Below are 20,665 nucleotides of genomic sequence, written 5' to 3' on the forward strand. Positions count from 1 at the left end.
TCGATTTGGCTGTGCTGCCAATTGGCAGCTGAAATGCAAGCCACCGCTAAAATGGGCCTTTTAAATATCTGTTGCTGTGTGATTAGTGCTAGTTAAAGCAAAATGATATCAAAGCATTATGTTAAAAAGAAAAAACTTCTGGTGGTTTTGGCTGGGGAAAATGAGGGACCTCTTAAATGACAAAATGATAGTAGCTTCATTTTAATAGAGAGGAGTCAGATGCCAGGGATAGATATGAGTAATACTTTGGATTAGGAATGACTTGGAGAGTACATCACTTTTTCCTTTAGCTCATGCTATGGGTAGGGGGTTATACTCTGTTCAATGGTAGCTTTGAAATGTTACGTTCTTATGAACCTGGCATGACTAGAAAAAGCTCTCAGCTACAAACCTGCTGTAGGATCGTGTCTTTTTGTGCCCCATTTTTCCTGTTAATAGATTAGATATTTTCAGCTTCTTCTGTTGCTTTTCAGTTGCTATGACATCTTTAGGCATTGCAACCAAGGCCACTAATGTATGAAGCTTATATCAGTGTTTCTCAACCAGTGGTACTTGAGGTGGTGTCTGTTGGTACTCACAGGACCCTGGACACCTGCAACTCGGCAGTGAGACCAGAAATGTAACATAACAAATGGTGGTAGAATTATTATTAACAGTATTTATGTACCGCTTTTTCAACTAAAAGTTCACAAAGCAGTTTACAGAGAAAAATCAAATAACTAAATGGCTCCCTGTCCCAAAAGGGCTCACATTCTAAAAAGATGCAAAAGAATACCAGCAGACAGCCCCTAGAACAGACATTGCTGGGGTGAGATGGGCCAGTTACTCTCCCCCTGCTAAAAAAAAAGAAGCACCCACTTGAAAAAGTGCCTCTTACCCAATTAGCAAGGTAGAAGGCCTCAAAGCATGCATTTCCATTTTTGAAAAAGGACTTCTGTCCATCCCAAGCCTCTTACTGGTATTTGGCGAGTCGCATCTGGCCTCCCAACCCAGAAGTAACTGGGCGATTTCATTGCCAGTTACTTCTAGTGGTACTTCAGATGGGTGAACCATGTGAAATAGTACGACGGAGGACAAACATTGAGAAACACTGGCTTAGACCAGGGGTCTTCAAACCCCGGCCCGGGGGCCAGATGCGGCCTGCGACAAGCCTCTATCTGGCCCGCAGCCAGCCTCTTGTCCCCTGAAAGCCTCTGGCCCACTCAACTGTACATGACCAGAACTGTGCTCTGATTGTGTCTGGAGGGCATTCTGAGGGCCAGAGAGGTTGAATGATTGAGGCCATTCATTCATTTATTCACTCATCTAAGTTCCATCTCTTATTTATTTAAATTTTATATTTAAATTTTTTTCTGGCCCTTAGCACCATGCCAGATATTTGATGCGGCCCTCTGGCCAAAAAGTTTGGAGACCCCTGGCTTAGACCCTTTGTATAAGTAAACAATTTACAACATTGTGTTAAGCTGTGGTTAGCACAAAGATTTTGTGAACCTTTTCCTTTGCCTTCCGTTTCTACCTCTTGCCCTCCTCCTCCACCCTTTTGCTGATTTCTTCCTTTGGAGTATACATATGGGAGTCATGAAAAGGGAGCTCATTTCTGTGCATGCCCTTCTTCTTTCAGATTTGTCATATGTGCAGAGAAGCAATTGCCTCATTCTTCCAAATGGTGGGGATTGGGTTTCCATAAAGGAGCATATCCTCTGGACTTGAGGAGCTGAGCTGTGATTTGGAGAAAGACCTTATTGGCCTCTCTCCCATCTAATCTGGTGTCGGTACACATTATATGATCTCTTTCCTGTTTTATAAATGTAAAGCTGTTTACAAGTGAAGCATCATAAAATCATTATGTACAACAAAAACCAAACAAAAGTCAAATATAAAAGATATGAGGATTAAAGCACACCCATAAAGCATATATTGGAACTTTAAGTGTACACCCTGGTTTTGCACACTTTTAATAATGTCCAGCATAAAAAAGGTTATAATTCTTGTCACCGCATTTTACCTATTTTTGTAATACCATCTTTCAGTGGTAACCCTGATGTTGCTGGAATCCCTTTCTTTAGAACCCTATCTTGGTGCTACGTTTTACTCCTTTGGGAGTCAGACGAATGCCCCCACCAGAAGTTTAGTTATTCCCTGGGAAAGTGCATCTAAGAGTTTCAACCCAATATGGCTTGCAACCACATGTTCTAATCCAGAGCTTATTTGTGAAAAAAGTGTGCTTGTCCCTCTTTTAGTGGTGTCAAAGATCCTTCAGCAGATTTCATGTGCCTACAGCTGTCCCAGCAGCACCTGCCTGCCAAAATGAGTGGACATTTCCCTGGAGGACTTCACCTCCTGAGGCCATAAAACTTCCTGATTTGGGTGTGTCATATGATTCACAACTCCAATGTTTACAGATAAGTTTTTTGTTCTTTATCCAGGACTGTGGGGAAAGGGAAACCCCTCTCCAAAAATGTGGCTCCCCTCCCAGTTTCTCAGCAGGGAGGGACCCCATAAATTGATTGCCAGAGTTGATTGTGGTCACCTAGGACTAGCTACCCCAGCTGGAACTTGGGAAGAGACAAGTGACAAGACAGTCAAAAGTATGCAGCAAATGCACAAGTCATTAGCTGAATAACACGTCCCTCTGTTTTTCTCCATACTGTAAATTCCAGGGACCACAAAAAGACTGTTTTTCAGTGGGGAACATGGGCAAGGGAGAAAAGTAGAGGAAAAGCTTGCATTCCACTTTTGAGATTTTTAAAAATAAATATTTCTAAGGTAAAGCTGTGCACCAAGTTGCTCAAGTTCCAGTGTTCTACATAAATAAAAAATCTAATTAGATGCATAATTAGCACCCAGATATGTAATGTTCTTGCCACTAACCAGTGTGTCAATGGGCAGAAAATTCTTACTATTACCCAGCAAATCTAAGAGATGCACCACGCACAGGCATATTGCACATTTGGTCAGTCCAGCTTTAATAGGGAAGTTCTTTTCCCTCATTCTGGTCTTTGACCCAGGACAACCTACTTAAATGGAACCAGGGAAAGGAACTGGTGGGCTACTTTAGTAGAGAGGGGTGGATGAATGGCTCGAATAAAGAGGTGGGTTTTTTAGAATAAGCAGGCATTTATTTTTAAAACAGTTTACTGCCATATTGCCTATTAACAACAATTACAAAATGCATCTTCAATGATATGTTTACTGTGTTCCAGTGCAAGAACAGCTATTTACAAATGCATATGGAACAAGTGCTATGTTCCTATATAACAGGTAATTAGCAACAACAGTTATTTACAAATGCACACAAGACAAATGCTGACAAATGGGTTCACAGAAGGGGAGGGGTCACACAGTCACTCAATGAAGCAACTTCCTAGTGCTTCCCCTGCTCTTCCCTCCCCCCCACGCTTGTGGAGGTTCATACTGTACAGGTGAGTGTCTGTTAGAGCGCAGCTCACCTCTCTGAGATAGCATTCATCATGCACTGGATGCACTTCAGATGCTGCACCCACTCCATCTCAGTTTTCTGAGGTCTCCGTTGCTTGATTTCTGCAAATATTGTTGGCAACCTTCAGTCTCGGAAGACTACGGTATCACGCTCTGGATGGTGGTTCTGGCACAGTGACTAGTGTGGCTGAAAAGGCCGATTCGGGAGTGACAATCCCTTCCACACTGGGAGCAAGTGTAGTGTGTCCCTGGTCTGTCTCCCTGGCTGTGGGCCTTCCTTCTTTGCCTCTTTGCCTCAGCCTGTTGGCCAAGTGTCTCTTCAAACTGGGAAAGGTCATGCTGCACAGCCTGCCTCCAAGCGGGCCGCTCAGAGGCCAGGGTTTCCCACCTGTTGAGGTCCACTCCTAAGGCCTTCACATTCCTCTTGCAGATGTCTTTGTATCGCAGCTGTGGTCTACCTGTAGGGCGCTTTCCTTGCACGAGTTCTCCATAGAGGAGATCCTTTGGGATCCGGCCATCGTCCATTCTCACGACATGACCGAGCCAACGCAGGCGTCTCTGTTTCAGCGGTGCATACATGCTAGGGATTCCAGCACGTTCCAGGACTGTGTTGTTTGGAACTTTGTCCTGCCAGGTGATGCCAAGGATGTGTCGGAGGCAGCAGTTCCATCCTTATTGAAGTAGTGCTTTTTCAGATCTAAAAGCCATTCTGAAGCCTGCAGAGGCAACGGGCGGACATGTGCTGCCTCTCTCTGAGCTTCAGAAAGCCTTCCAGATGGGACCAGAGTGCAGCTCGGGCTCCTTCGGAGGGCTTAAGGGGGCAAAGATTGTGGATTTCATTATCCATGATATTCGGTATCAGCAGGGGATCCAAGAACGGATCCCCTGTGGATACCAAGGCCTCACCTGTACTATTCAATGCATCTGCCATTTTCTCCTCCCTGTAAATCAGGGGTGCTCAAACTTTCAACTTTAGGGATGCTGGACCTTTAACAAATGTATAGAAGAGAGAATTTCAGCAGGTGCAACTTGTCATCTCACAGATGACAACCTGCACCTGCTGAAATTATCTCTCCTACACAATTTTAAACATCCAGGATCCCTAAAGTTGAAAGTTTGAGCAACCCTGCTGTAAATTAACAAACATTGAGACTGTTTTATGTACAGAACATTCAGAAAACAAAGTGGCTCTGAATAGGAGCAGCACCTCCTATCAGTCTCACTTTTTAACCTTGGGGAATATTCTGTAGGGAGGTGCTGTCATCCTGGGACTTACATTTGGGTTTCCTCTTCTCCATTTACAGGCTGATAAGACACTAGAAAATGCAGTAATTCCCTCTTAACTTGATACAGGATTAATTTAATGCAACTATTTTTGTCAGAACTAGAAAGGATGTAGAAGAGATTTTTATTGTGACACTCTTCCTATATCTTTGTCAGGGCAGAGACTCCACCTCCAAGTCAGAAAGTATGCCTAACCTACATTTCATTTTTAGATCTAAATGAATGGATTGCCTTGATTTATCCAGATTCACTCTCACTTCCTCATTGTGTGACACTGGGTAAATAATTTTTTTTTTGTGTGTGTGTAAATCTGAGTACTGTGATTTTTATCCTTCTTACCCCCTCAACTCATTGCTTGGATAAATTTGCTGCTGAACCACACATAAAATGCAATTTCGGGAAGAAAATTGAGAACTCCATGTTCGTTTTGATTATGGCTGGGAAATCATCAGTAAGGAAGTAATTGCTTCTACTAAAGTAGAATTTGCCACTGCATTGTAGTAAATGTTTTTGCTGTCTTTTGACGAGGCTGAACATACCTCATACTTACCCTGCTTTTTTTAACGCCTTAATTCAAAACAAAGACAAAAGACTTCACTTTTGCAATACAGAGGTTCAGCTTCTATGGCTGATTCAGCATTTGACCAGGAAAAAATAATGTAGTTTGCAAGCTGCTAACATCCTTTACCGAAATATGCTTTGCTGTTTGAATGTGACCCTTGAGAATACTGGCTTGACCGCCACTTATTGGAGTACTAGGGCAATGTAAGAAAGAAAATAGAGACATTGACAAAGGGCATGGGCCTAACTACATGTTGTCTTCAGGTGTGTGCGTGCATGCACTTTTCTTTTTAAATAAAAGCATGCAGTTTTAGCAGCAGAAAGGTGTAGAGGAGGAGCTTAGCATGTCCAGCTTTTCCACTGCATTCTTTTAGCATTCCACTAAATGCTATCCCAGTCTGCTTCTTGGGAGAAATCAATTAATTGTTAGGCTCACCCTTTCAGTTCCCTACCAGAATTTCAATTAACTTATCAGAAGTTTTTTGGAGAGTATGTGCTAGGTCAGAAACGTTTTGATTCTCTAATACAAAATACTTACCTCACTTATCACCATGTGATAGACTAGTGCAACTGGACCAAGATGGCTTAAGAAGTGGGTGTCTGGCACTCCGAAGCATTTTCAGTGCTATGACTTATTGTTTCATTGGCATAGCTTTCATTGCACTTCACGCTAATCAATCTGTCTGTGGTGTTTCATTCAGTAGGCCATTGCAGTTTTAAGATATTTTCACTCAACCCTAATAGCATTTGCTTGGGCATGGGAAATTTTGCCCTGCTAATTGGGTAAGAGGCACTTTTTCAAGTGAGTGCTCCTTTTTTTAGCAGAGGGAGAGTAACTGGCCCACCTCACCCCAACAGTGTCTGTTCTGGTGGCTGTCTGCTGGTATTCTTTTGCATCTTTTTAGATTGTGAGCCCTTTTGGGACAGGGAGCCATTTAGTTATTTGATTTTTCTCTGTAAACCGCTTTGTGAACTTTTAGTTGAAAAGTGGTATATAAATATTGTTAATAATAATAATAATAATAATAGGAAAGGCGGGGTATACATTTCTTAAAATAATAAATACCGTATTTATCGGCGTATAACACGCACTTTTCCCCCCTGAAAATAGGGGGCAAATGATGTATGCGTGTTATACGCCGATGTCCAGGGAACGGAATCCTCTTTAAGGGATCCCGTTCCCAATAGTGCCTAGCGGCGGCGCAGCGTCGTGACGTGATGTCAGCGCTGCGCCCGCCGCATATTATCACAGCCGCTGGCAGCTGATGAATATGGTAAGTGGAGACCCTTTCTTTGGGGAGGGGAGGGGGAGGGCGAATGAAAAGACCTGGCATTTCAAAAGTTTGTCAGTGGATAAAGACTTCGTGGGACGCAGTTAAAGAAGATATTGTTATCAAATCTTTTAAGAAATGTGGCATAAGTAATGCTTTGGATGGTGAAGAAGATGAGCTGATTTATGAAGATAGTAGCAGTGAAAGCAGCAGTGTTCATTGCGATTTTGAAGATAGCAGTGAAGATGAAGAGTTTCTTGGTTTCCCAGATAGTGATTTCTGAGTAAACTTTTGTAAAAACAAAATATCCAAGTTTCTTTTGTTAAAACAGTTGCTTTTACTGTCCTTTTACATTATTTACCTTATATGTGGTAATAATATTAATAAAAAAAAGTTCTGAGCTACCCTTATTTTTTTCCTGAAATTTCCCTCTTAAAATGAAGATGCGTGTTATACGCCTGTGCGTGTTATACGCCGATAAATACGGTAAATGCAAGACAGTAGTGGCAGGGCACTGCTAAAATCTCACTGCTAAAATGCTACCCTTATGGTAATATGGATAGTCTTGGCATTTGGGTTGGTCTGATGAGTATATTCAGTGGTGTTAAATGTTCTTGTAGGATCAGCACTTCAGCTGTACTTCTCTCCAGTTTTTCCAAATACCTTTTATAGGCATATATGTCAGCATTTAAAAATGTCGTACTGGTTCAGCATATGACAAGCATTATTTTTGTATACCCAAACTAAAATTGTCTGGTAACGATTTTAGTGGTGGCTTTCAGCCATACCATACATGCAGGCTTTCCATTCTGCTGAATCTTGTTTGTATTAACTAAAAGATACTATGGCCACAGTTCTTTCCATATATAGAAATCAATATTCTGATCTTTTGGCTGAGGTACAGGTGTGCCCCCATATCCACAGGGATTTCATTCCGGAACCACCCGTGGTTAAGTGAAACCGCAGATACAGGTGAACATATCTCCCCCCCACCACCATCCTGAGCCGAGGGAAGCTCTGCTCCCCTTGCCTCCGGAAGGTTCTCTGGGATCGACAGTGTAAAAAACGCTACTTCTGGTGTTATGGATATACCGGAAGTAGTATTTTTAAACTGTCAAGCTCAGTGTGAGCCTGGCAGAGACCACAGATAGATACTCGTGGCCTCTGCTGGGCTCCAGATCTTCAGGTAGTTGAGTCTGCAGATATGGAATTTGCAGATACAGGGGCCCCCCCTGTACTTTGATCTGTTGCCTGTAAGCATAGTTAGAAGCACAAGTGCATTTTTCCACAACTGAACAAAATAACTCTCTGAAATGGAGAAATTACGAATACAAACCAAAATATTATTATCCAAACATCCAGAAAGGTCAGAAATTCCAGCTCCATCAACAAATCTGCCAGTTGTGCACATTGCAACCAAATAACAATACACAGGTGCTAATTCTTGTCAAACGTATGCCATGCATGTTAAATTCCGAAGAACTACTCACACTAGTCTACACTGGCTGTGTGCAAGTAAAACGAGCAATTCCATGGGAAGAAATTGCATAAAGAATTTTGCTTTTCTTTTTCTCCTTTCTAGGTCCTGTATTCAATGTTTCAGTACATTCAGATAGTCCAACTGTTTATTGGGGCGAGTTGGTAACTTTAGATTGCATCGTCACCATTGATGGAATAGCAGTTAGTCCAGGTATGATTTTGAGTTTGAAATGAAAATGAAATTTGTTTGTTTTGTTTGTTTCATACTGATAACAGAGATGTGTTTCAAATAGTTGTTGGAATTTAACACAATTTCACAATTCAGCAAGAGCTTTGAAAATTGACCCTTTAATCTTCGTATAAAGTGATTTTGCTAGTGTCTCCCTTTATCATATTTCTTGTAATCTGGATGGATTAATGTAAATCTGAACATTTAGCAGCTGTTTGTGCAAGTTCCAGCAATTGGGGCAGTGCCAGTTTCTCAGTCATGTCAGGAAGCTTCAGATCTTTTTTTTTTTTTTTTTAGTGCATAGATAGTATTGGTGCAATCCTAGATTTTCTGAGGTCACCAAGAAGACCAACAGAGGACTTGGTCTCTAGGAACAGCTGTCACAATTCCACACTTGGTTACTCCCTGTAATGCTTATCTTCCCTACAAACTGGAGTCTCTGTTTGCCTGGCTGTCAATGAAAACTCTAGAGGTGCATGTTTTGCCAAGCACAATTAGAGATGGCTCCCAGCATACACAGGACTTTTGACTGATCTTTAGCTGTCAGTGGGCCATCATATTCCCAGTGTTGTCAGTTATTAATTAGCCATGATCGTGTTGGCTCATCTGGAATAAGATTTTTTTATCACCACTTGGAAGTGCCTTTTGAGATTAAGCTCTGATATTGAATATCTAATAGAATCAAAACAGTAAATCTGAAAGTGCCCTGTAACAAAGAACACTAGTTTCCCATATGCTAATGTAAAAATTTACATTTCATACTCCACATCTGCTCTCTTTCTCTACGGACAAATGTTATCCTTAATCATCACAGTGCCTCCTGTGAATACAGAAAATCCAGTACATTTCAGAGAATGGTTATTTGAGTGAGCAGCCTGGTTTTTGTGAATGTTGAGCACACAAATCTGGGCTTAGCTATTTCCAGTTAAGCTATACAGCTCACCTATACAAATATAATTCTGATGGGTGTTTGTACTTTTTTATGCAGTATGTTCAGGACACATCTAGGGCAAGCCATTCGTTCTCCCTTAATCCTAAATATTTGTGTTGATGTGTTCAAAGTGCTTACAGCATATATTTCAAAAACTTGACTGTGCTGAGAAAATCCAAATGCCCTTTTGTCTGTTGGCTTGATTCTTAAAATTTAGAATCCATTGTTCATCCTTTACAATTGTTGATCCTAGGCAAAATTTAATCTGCAGGCATAGTGCTATGACTTAGCTAACAACCAACAAAGGTTATTGTTGACAATATTCCTTTCAATTGCTAATTCCATCAGTAAAGTGTCACAGTTTGGTGGGCAGCTGTATAAGCCTTGCAACTGAGCACTTAGGGCAGTACAGCTAGTCATAAGAACAGCCCCACTGGATCAGGCCATAGGCCCATCTAGTCCAGCTTCCTGTATCTCACAGCGGCCCACCAAATACCCCAGGGAGCACACCAGATAACAAGAGACCTCATCCTGGTGCCCTCCCTTGAAGGTAATTTCCTACATCACCTATCCTGGAACAGGCAGTTGCTGTTGTATAATATAGCAGCACAGATGTGGCTACACATAGTTTTACTTTGGCCTCCTAAAGGGTCTTTAGGAGGTCAAAGACCTTTAGGAGCCTTTAGGAGGCTTCCCAGAAAATAACTGGGAAGAGCTGCTATTGTAGTTGTGGCTACTCTGCTTAAACCTAGCACCTTTCTGTTTCACAGGAATGTTGCATTTGTGCTATTCATTCCTCCTACCCACTTCTCTTTTCAGGGTTGTCCTAGTGTGTGTCCTGTCCTATTTGGCAGTTATCTCCAGGTATAATGTGTTCACAAGAGGGGGCATTTAACCGCATCTGAACAGAACCTCCACTGTAGCTACTAGGAATACAAACTGTTCCAGTGGGAACTGGGCTACCATATCAATAATACTGCTAATTTCTTTTCATTTGTGATTGCTTGTGATAAACAGAAGCTGTTGTTTAGAGGATGAAGAATTAGAAGAGTATGTATTTGTATTTTTAGTTGCTGATATTTTAACTTGGGTTTTCAATACAATGCCTTACAAAGGCTTGTTAAGCTTGGTAAAGAAGAAGTATCTTCAGGCAACTTTTACTACTCCTCATTCTAGGGCAGGGGTTTCTAAACTTTTTGTCCGAAGGGCTGCATCAAATATCTGGCACGGTGTCAAGGGCTGGGAAAAAAAAATATAAAATTTAAATAAATACATCAGCAATGGAACTTAGATGAATGACTGAAATGAATGAATGAATGAATGGGCTCAGATGTCCAGGATTTCTCCAAGCACCAACACAGTCCAAGAAATAAAGCACACACACTTAAATGGACCCCCTGTTCCCCCACCCCACAAGCACAACTCTGAGTTTGGTCAGCTGGGCCAGATGCTCTCAGGGGATCAGAAGCTGGCCGCATGCCGGACAGAAGCTGTCCGTGGGCTGCATCTGGCCTCCAGGCCGGGGTTTGGAGACTCCTGCTCTAGGGCTGTAAGTGTTAATATTTAGTATAATATTTAGTGTACCTCTATGTAAATGGAGGAGTCTTATTTCTCACAAAGACAATTAGCAACTATTCTGGAAGCAAGGTATTAACATTGTGTTTATGACTTGGTGGGGTAGACCCAGTTCTTCTGGAAAATCCTCATTTATATTTTGTTGGATTAAAATGGTCTCCATGTTATGATCTGGCCATGCTAATGGAGTCCTATTCTGTTATGTGGGAAGATAGGTTGGAAATGGGTCTCTGGATCTTGAAGTCTGATTGACCAGGGTAAGTAGCTAAAAGTCAGACAGTTTAGGTCTGCATGTCAAATCAAAATGTGCATAAAGATGTGATTTATACATTGATCACTTCCAGTTTTTTTCCCAAGGAAAAAAATTGCTTAAGCACTGTAGTTTGCTAAAGTTTTAAGGCTTAATTTACCATAGTTCCACATGGCAGTCTCCCTCCCCTACAGTGACCCATTAGAATGAGCTGCTCCAGGGTGCAACAGATACTGTAGCATGTCTTAGAATAGTAACTGCCTTTAGTGATCGCCTTTTAAAGTGCATTAGCATAAGAATTATACCAAATCCAACCAATGCTTATATTACACTGAACTAAATCTTGCTTCTAACAAATGTTTTTATTGTTGCTGCTGAACTTTCCAGAAAAGGAAGATACCCATCAAAAGGTGGAAATATAAGGCAACATTTCTGTACACAAATTATCTTATACTTACATAAATTGTAAGTATATTTTTGCGCAAAAACCAGAAGTGGACTCTGATCTGAGCTATTTTAAGCAGTGGAGAGGCCCTCAGAGGGTGCTGTGAGCCTCCCAGGGCTTTCTGGAGGGCAGCACAATCCCCTCCCCCCGCTCATGGCGCCACGGCTTTTGCTGCAGTGCCATCAGAGAACAGATTTAAGAACAACCCCACTGGGTCAGGCCACAGGCCCATCTAGTCCAGCTTCCTGTATCTCACAGCGGTCCACCAAATGCCCAGGGAGCACACCAGATAACAAGAGCCCTGTATCCTGGTGCCCTCCCTTGCATCTGGCATTCTGACAGCCCATTTCTAAAATCAGGAGGTTGCACATACACATCATGGTTTGTAACCCGTAATGGATTTTTCCTCCAGAAACTTGTCCAATCCCCTTTTAAAGGTATCTAGGCCAGATGCCTTCACCACATCCTGCGGCAAGGAGTTCCACAGACCAACCACATGCTGAATAAAGAAATATTTTCTTTTGTCTATCCTAACCCTCCCAACACTCAATTTTAGTGGATGTCCCCTGTTTCTGGTGTTATGTGAGAGTGTAAAGAGCATCTTTCTATCCACTTTATCCTTCCCATGCATAATTTTGTATGTCTCAATCATGTCCCCCTCAGGCATTTCTCCCTGGGCCTCTCCCCTTAAAGGCCTTCTTTATGGGCCTCTCCCCTTAAGGGGGAATGACCTGGTTCTCCTGGTGGGTTGCAACCCACCAGTTTGAGAGCCACTGATCTAGCTATTAATGTGCCTGGGTTACCGGCTTCTGCTCATGAGTTATTTCCACACTTCAGGATGTTTTTTTAAAAAAGCCCTTCAACTTTAGGGTTCCTGGACCTTGTATGGAAGAGGAAATTACCCCTGCTAATCAGATAGGAGGCACTTTTCCAAGTGAGTGCTGCTCTTTTTTTTCAAGTGAATGCTCAGGGGGAGACTAACTGGCCCTCCTCACCCCAGCAGTGTCTTTTCTAGTGACTGTCTGCTGGTGTTCTTTTACATCTTTTTAGATTGTGAGCCCTTTTGGAACAGGAAGCCATTAGTTATTTGATTTCCTCTGTAAACCGCTTTGTGAACTTTTCATTGGAGCGGTATATAAATAATGTTAATAATAATAATTTCTGCAGGTGCAGCTTAACATCTCACAGTTAAGCTGCACCTGCTGAAATTCCCTCCTCTACACAATTGTTAAAGGTTCAGGAGCCATAAAGTCAAAAGGTCACTCCCTGTCCTATAGTGCAAGATCTACCTCTTTTTTTCTTTTTCTTTTTTTTTGTAATCAGAATGACAGCAGGAATTTTTACTTGGACCTTCAGATAGAAAAAACTGTTTAAGAAAATAAATCCTCTTTGAAAATATTGAGACTTGGCTGCTTTTAGGGGTAAATGGAGTGGGAATGCCAAGTGAAAAATATAAACTGTGGGCAAGAGAGGTAGTGGTTTGAGACATGTCCCCCTCCTTATGGTTAACTCTTCTGGAGTGTTCTGATGTAATTGAATCAAGTTGGTCAGAAATACAGATCCAGGAAATGAGATGGATGAATATCTGGGTAATGAATAGCTTTAGGGATTTGGAAATAAGGTATCTGGGACGCTTCCATCCCTCTGGTTACAGATTCGGATCGCCCCCCATCTGGGTGAATGAAGATGGATAGTTCTCATCTGTCAGATATTTCATTGATAGGTCTTCTGCAGTTCCTGTGGTGAGCTGTCCAGAAGACTTAAAAACAAACTTACACATGTACTTTAATTGGCTTCCCTTCAGCTACAGCAGATGCAGAGACTGCACAGATGATGTAGTCCATCTTATAAAAATGATCCTCTTAGGGAACACAGTTCATGAAGAATACTTACTTATAGTACCTTTTTATCTGCAACAGAAGGCAGGATAACAACTGTGATGAGGATAATCAATAAATGACTTTAGGGCAAATTGCAGTGTCTCATGGACATCTGAGGTAATTTGTACTAAAGATGTTTTTAAAAAACACAATAGAACTCTTGTGTTGGGTTGGGGATGAGGGCAATTTTTGTGAGTAGTCTAGGTTCCAGTCCCCCTCCCCTTTATACTTTAGGAACCTTATTGGCATAATGATATAAAAAACTACATAAAATCCACAAGTACCCCAATTACACCATCATTGTTGTTCATTAGCCTGGCTCTTTACAATCTCCCTTAGAAAGGCTGCTGTTTTCTCCACTACATCAGCCGCCTCTGTGGAAAGAACAAATCAAACCTTTTCCTATAACCAGCCACCAATGTTGGCCCAGATCAAGCCTAAAAGCTTTGTGCTTTATATACCTTTTTATCTTTCTGCCTGTGCAATCTGGATGCTCTTCATCATGTTCTTTTTTAGCATGGATCTTTAAAAAAAATCTAACAAACAAAAATGTAATTGTGCCTCCAGATAAGCCTGGCATATAGAACTTATTTTTTCAAAAATAAACGGTTGGTTTTCATTTGGGGAACTTTGGAAACTTTTTGTGTAGAGTCTTGGCTATCTCTGCTAAAAGATCAGTAGTTTAATGCTAAAGCTTCCTTCAGCAAACTACTAAATTGTATACACATGCATGTTCCTGGTCACATGTATGCCACAAAGGTACTCACCTTTCACAATCTTAGGGCGCAATCCAAACCTGCAGTTTGGCCGGCCCAAGCTCCGAGAAGTGCTGGCCTGAGGAGGCTGACAGAAGTCTCTACACCGGCTTCCCCTCTGCCACTTGTGTCAGCCCGCCTGCACCGACACAAGCGGAAAAGGTAGGCATGGGGGGGGGGGGGGGAGGAAGAGGAGAGAGGGCAATGGACGGCCCCAGGGTGCACGGGGTGCACGGAGGTGGGGCTGGGATCCGGCAGTTATGCCAGATCCCAACCCCTGTTCCCGGGGAAAATGGAGCAGCTTGAAGCCTCTTCTCTAAGTCCGCTGTCCTCTGACTTGTGCCACCTTAGGAGGTGGTGTAAGTCCAAGGAGACCCATTGTGGCTGGCAGCCCTTACCCAGGGATAAGGGGAAAAGTTTTCCCTTGCCTCTGGCTAATCCGCTGATGGCCACAATCCTGCACTGGACACAGCGCAAGCCTCCTGGCTTGCCTGTGCCAGCACAAGTTAGGATTGCGCCCTTAAAATGATAATGATAAGCATTAGTCCTGCCTTGGCAGGTATCCAGTAATAGCACAATCCTATGCATGTCTACTGAGAATTAACCCCCCCACAGGAGTTCAGTGAGACTTACTCACAGGATTGCGGTGTAAGTCTCTGATTGCCCTGATGATGCAATTTCTATCAATTTCTGCCATGGAGTTATACAGACCTCACCCTGTCACCTTGTAGATTGTGATGATGACCTTTGATTCTCAGGTGCAGCCCAGCAGATACTTCAGACACAGTCGTGTTTTAGTGTTCCTCATATGCAATAGGATTCACACTTGCTTTCCAGCTAGCTAAGGAGTGCACTAGGATGTTCACCAGAACATAGTTGAAATTATTAAACTGCAGCCTCAGCTACAAGTCTAATGAGGTTAAAAGTGCAGATCTGCTAATGGATTCAGTATAATCTTGCACTGAAGAATGTGGGATATACTGATGGATTCTGACTACCTGTCAGCTAGTGTTAGGGGTGGAAGTCAATGCAAAGACACTTGAGAGATTATCTCTTTAATGAAATTGGTGTAAGACATTTGTTCCTAATGACACAGAACTGAAGTACATATGTAGGTAAAAGCATGGCCTGAATTGTGGGCAATGTGTACTTGGGAGTGAGATTTGAAGTGTTATGGAAAATTGATTAGATTACTCTAAGTGGGCTTTAGCTTGAGAAGCCTTACTTTTTAGGGGAATGATCCACAACCAAATATCAAGCATTCTATAATTTGTAGGGATGTAGTTTCAGAGGAAGGGAGGGCATTGCATACAAACCATGTTTTAGGTCATTTGATTACCCAGGCCAACACACATTTTGCTTCCTTAAACGTTATACCAATTCCTGGGTATATTTGGGGTGCTAATTCCAAAATTGGCATCTGTTTTGCCCTATCACGTCTAGTTTTGGAGATATAGTATAGCCTCATTAGTGAATGGTTCAAGCAGCTTCCTCATGAGGAAGCCTACACCATGGCTCGTAAATAATATTTTATTTTAATTATTCTCGTAAATAATATTTTATCTTCAATACATTGAAGAGCCAGCTTTTGACGCTTTCAAAGAATCCCAGCTCAACAACCAAAATCTCAAAATGTTGTTTTCAGGACTGCACTGTGCTCATCTCTTCCTTTTTCACTGTGTCCAGAGGAAGGGAATGAAATCTGACTTCATTCATTTGACGTCTAATAAGTCACTCATCTGCAGAGATGAGACACCTATACATAAGGCAGTTCTACCATGGACACCCACTCAGTAACCGATTTCAGGTTACTTTGCACTTACCTATCTGAAATGTGTGCTTCTGGTAAGCCAGAATGTTACCTCATTAAAACTGTCCATATGTATTATGATGCATTTTGGGTAGTTCTTTATGGGAAAAGTACAGGACAAGAATAGGAAGCAGTATAACTTGCAAGGATGACATAGCAGTAGTGTGTTGTGTAATGAAGAGAATGGGGGGAGGGCTGTATGTGCACAGGGCATGAGGTTTTAATATTGATACCCCATCTTTTGGGACAAGTTTTTTCAGGGTACTGACAACATTCTGATTTTAATGGCACATTTATTTAATTTTGATTTAAAATTGATTTAATTTTAATATAAGTCAGTAAAAATAGTCAAAGAGCAGATGCGGTAATACTGTTAGGAGCTCAAAAAAGCAACAGCAAGGTGTATACGATGGGAATACCAGGATAAAATTTGGGAAAATGCAGTCTGTTCAAATGTTGTGAAGAGACCCTAGTGGTGGTTCAAACAAGGTGATAGGAACAAGAAAAAGGAATGGGTATTGTACGTAACATCAGGAAAGTTTTCAGTTTGTTTGTGTTGATATAGTGAATTATGCCATACCTGGTGATTAGCAAGGCTTCTGTGAACACTTCTTGCAAGCCTTTTGGGTTATACTTTCCCAACTTCCTGTAAGAGAATAACTGGGTAGCATTGCCTCAAAACAGTGCTACAGATGGAGTGCCATATGCTGTTCAGCTTAATCTGTTCTTCTGCACCTGGCAAATTACGAACTGAGGTTATTGCTTAAAAGATTTCACAAATTGGAGACCATACGTTGTTGTTGAATGCAGTTAAGCCTGTGTAATTTATTGATCTTAACTCTTTGAAGGCTAAGAGGAATCTCCATACCTCTGAAATTGTGTATATCACTGTGAGAACTCCTGGAAGGGTTGAGTTTAGTTTTCTCTTCCATCATGCTGTTTTTTTTTTCCCCATTTCAGATGACATGGCCTTCAATGTCTCCTGGTTTGCCACACGCTCTTTCACAATGGATAGAGACCCTGTTTTCCTAGTGTCATTGGATCGAAAAGGGGTAGTGAGCCAGGCCAGAAGAAATGGGAGTAGTGACATCAGCTTGGAAAGAATCAGCTCCCTAGAATTTCGGCTTAGGATTCATGGCTGTGAGGACCTAGACTTTGGCAATCATTACTGCTTAGTAACCCCTTGGGTGAGATCAGCTGCAGGTATCTGGCAACAGAAGATGGAAGTCAAATCCAAGCCCATCCTTGTAACCGTGAAAATGGATGGTAAGTGCGCATAGATTTTGTTTGTGGCATCCGATACACGGCTGAATCCATTCCCCAGGTAAACAGAGCGCTCCATTCCTCCTGGTAGCCTCCTCACTGTGCCACTGACTGCACGCTGGCCAGCTGCTTCTGTGTTCAGTCACCCCAGCAAGCTTACACCCAGATTTTTCTGAGCAGATGTGGCTGGCTGGTGTGCAGTTTGGGGGATTGGCAGCATGGCAAGGAGGCTCCCCGAAGGAACAGAATGTTCTGTTTGTGCCTTTTCAATATGCAGCAATCTCCAGTTTGAAGACCACTGCTCTAATTGATGTTTCAGTGAAAAGCAGGTGCAACTCCTGGCCCATTCAGGAACTGAGGCAATTGGTGGCAGGCACCTCTGTTTCTCCTTCTCCCACTTCCTGGATTTGGAAAGGAATAGGAGAGCTGAAGAACAACTGTGGGAGAGAAGAGAGTAGGGGGCACCAGTCTGCTCTCCACACTTCATCCTCTGTGTTTCCCTTCTCAAATCCAGAGAGTAGGAATAAAAGTGGCAGTGGCTGGTGCACCACTAAGGGGGATGACAACAGAATTTGGTGGGCCACCTCAGCTACTGAAAAATCTTTGGCAGCCTATTTGCCCTGTTTTCCAAAATCAATTTCCATTTTATAGCTTTGCAAAAAATATCACTTCAGTTGCATAATTAACTTTCTGAATGATATTGCTCAATCATATTGGATATGAGGTGCCTTGAACAAGCAGATTCTTGTTCCAGACTATGTGTTTTGATTTTGCATTGCTTATCTTGCTGCTTTTAAGCAGTAAAGAAATGTTGACTCTGTGTTTATGGATTGTGTGTAACAATCTTTTTTTCCCTCCTCTTCCCCCCCCCCCCCAGTGCTGAATGCTTTCAAATTTCCACTACTGATTGGCATTGGCCTGGCCACTCTCATTGGACTCTTATCTTGTCTGATTGGCTACTGCAGTTCCCGTTGGTGTTGCAAAAAGGAGGTTCAAGAAACCAGGCGAGAGAGACGTCGACTGATGTCTATGGAAATGGACTAGAAAGAAGTGTGAGAGGTGGATGCACAGGCTTAGGGGTGGGCTTTTGGAAGACCTGAGGCTGCTCATAGAGTGTGCTGCACCAAAATGCCCTGACAACAATTGTCCTGAACCTAGAGCTTCTCCTTTTCTGCCAGTGTTTCATATGAGGGCACATGTCATGTTTTGTCAGCATTGAGCTCTTCTTCCAATGGCACTTTTTATGGGGATTGTTCTTTCTCACGGGCAAACTGTTCCACAGTGTTCTTCCAGCAGATCTTTAGACAAGTCTCACTATCAAGATTTTAAAATCATTTTTCCTTTTTTTTCAATAGGAAGATGGAATGGGAAAAAGCTCAGCAAAGTAACTGACTTCCTTTATAACTAGCTGACCTCTAGTTAATGTTTCTAGAAAGGGAGGAAAAGTTTCAATGCTCTGGATGTATGTAATGGAAAAAAATCCCCTTTCCATTGTTGGTGGGATTGACTTTCATTCCAAGTCAAAACTTGGATTGTAGTTTCTGAAGTCTTTATTTAAAACTGTGGTACTGGGTTAGCAGCCCTGCTGCAGGCTGATTCCTCAAAAATGGACAGCAGTACAAACCTTCTTTTACAGTTTCTCTCCCTCTACCCCACTGTGCTTTGTGTTGTTACCCACTATAACTATTCTGGTGAGAGGTGTTTGAGTCTCTGTGCCCTGCTTGTAACTAATATTTTCAACAGAAACTGTCCACTAATGCCCACTTTGCTGGTGGATTTTGCATAATAGATACTTCACATCTAGAAACTGGATGGAGACTGCTAAATCACAAGGCCACCTAATTCAAGGACCAGAAGGTCTAGAATTGAGGCAGAGCTCTCCTTATCCTGTACTGGGGGGAGTAATTGATCATATCTGATAGCGTATCTGAGCAAGGTGCATTATGACAGAGATCCCTACAGATTAGTGAATAAGTTCTTAGATCTGTAGCTTGCTATCAAGAAACTTGCACACGCATTTTGGTTTTGAAGTCACCCAGTAGACTTTGACATTGCAGCAGTGGGTCAGTGTTTGCAATTGTAACTCAGGTAAGGGAGGGAATGGATTCAGTTTGGAGAATGTCCCTTTTCTGGATGTATATTGGTGCGTTCCACAATGCCAAATAGTGCAGTGTGTCTTGGCAGTAGTCTTCACCATTAGGTTCTTTGGTGCTGCTGGAGAGAGACTTAGATCATGTCTTCCACATACCTTTTTCCCAGTAATCTCCCTCCTGTGACAAAACACAGCTCTCTATTCCAGCACAACTAGTATCACTAGCAATAAGAAATCAGAACATAAGCATTTTATAGACAGTATACATTGTACATGCATAGGTTGATTCAAACTGAGGTGGGAAATTCAAGGAAAGAGCAAGCAATCATCCTCTATTGTACTTGAAGTTTGAAGAGAGGATGTCAGTTCATCTGCAACTTGTGTGTCTTTGTATGTATTAATGCAAAGCTGACTGGAGATAGTGGTCATATACATGGAGGCTTGCAGAGTGTTAAGTACATAGACAAGTAATGTATGAAATATCCTGTGTTGCTGTCTGCTTGCTTGTGCACATTCTCCATGCCTGCAGGTTCATTTTACAAAACTTCCCATGTCTTGCACACATTCTCTTGTCTAATCATTGTGGATTGACTCTGCTATGCATTTATAATACAAACCCATTTTGCCATTAAGCACATGGACTTAGACTTTATCTTAAATGTTTTTAATGTGTAGTTTGACTCCAATCTGTATTGACTGGGGGACTTCCAAGCATGGGACTTGTCATAGTAGGGAACTGTCCCATTTAGCTGCGCAGTGTGTACTTAATAAAGAGTTAAGCTGCAATCCTGTGCCCACCCACTTGGGAGTAAATTCCATTCAGTTCAGTGGGGCTTAATTCTGAGTACGCATGCATAAGATTGCACTGTAGGTTTGTCTGTCCTTCTCAGCTACTTCAGTCTTGATTTACTCTGGTGCTGATTCATGCCTTTGTAAGGTATGTCAAGTCAACATTTAGAAGGCTTAGTAGACATAGTTGTTGACCGCAACAACTTTGCGCTTGATGCTTAGAGCAGTGCCCCAGTTCACTTCTGTTGTCTCTTTGGATGTCATGTGTCCATCTTCACAAATTCTGTGTCTTATTAGCTCATAATATGAAATATTATTTTAGGTGACCTAACTAAAACAATGTGGACATGAAATGATTGTCTAAAGCACAAACTAATCTTTTCTTGCATGTCTTCATGCCTTGGTGTCTTTCTTTTCTATCACATTTTGAAGAGGAACAAACATGATTTAAATGCAATAATTATGAATGACTGAGCCCAGGAAAGTTTAATGTTCCTTAAGCACTTCTTGCACACCGGCATTGTCTCTCTGTGGAAGACACTCAGGGTTATTTAGGTTCAGGGGTTTCAAGTCTTTCCTAACATCACTCCTGTTCCTCAGGTCATTGCCCACC

The 20,665-nt window shown here is 42.0% G+C and overlaps 1 protein-coding gene across 1 annotated transcript in view; it reads left to right on the top strand.

Annotated features, from left to right (window-relative positions):
- PTGFRN (prostaglandin F2 receptor inhibitor) overlaps positions 1-18,215 on the top strand; it is an 82,221-nt gene extending 64,006 nt beyond the window's left edge. Inside the window, exons 9-11 of the mRNA XM_066621281.1 lie at positions 8,137-8,244; positions 16,869-17,174; positions 18,049-18,215. Coding sequence (XP_066477378.1) covers positions 8,137-8,244; positions 16,869-17,174; positions 18,049-18,215 — 581 coding nt within the window. The remainder of the gene's footprint in view (positions 1-8,136; positions 8,245-16,868; positions 17,175-18,048) is intronic.
- Positions 18,216-20,665: the final 2,450 nt, after the last annotated feature.

This window comes from Tiliqua scincoides, chromosome 3 (assembly GCF_035046505.1).
Source record: "Tiliqua scincoides isolate rTilSci1 chromosome 3, rTilSci1.hap2, whole genome shotgun sequence".
In the NCBI taxonomy this organism is placed as follows: Eukaryota; Metazoa; Chordata; class Lepidosauria; order Squamata; family Scincidae; genus Tiliqua; species Tiliqua scincoides.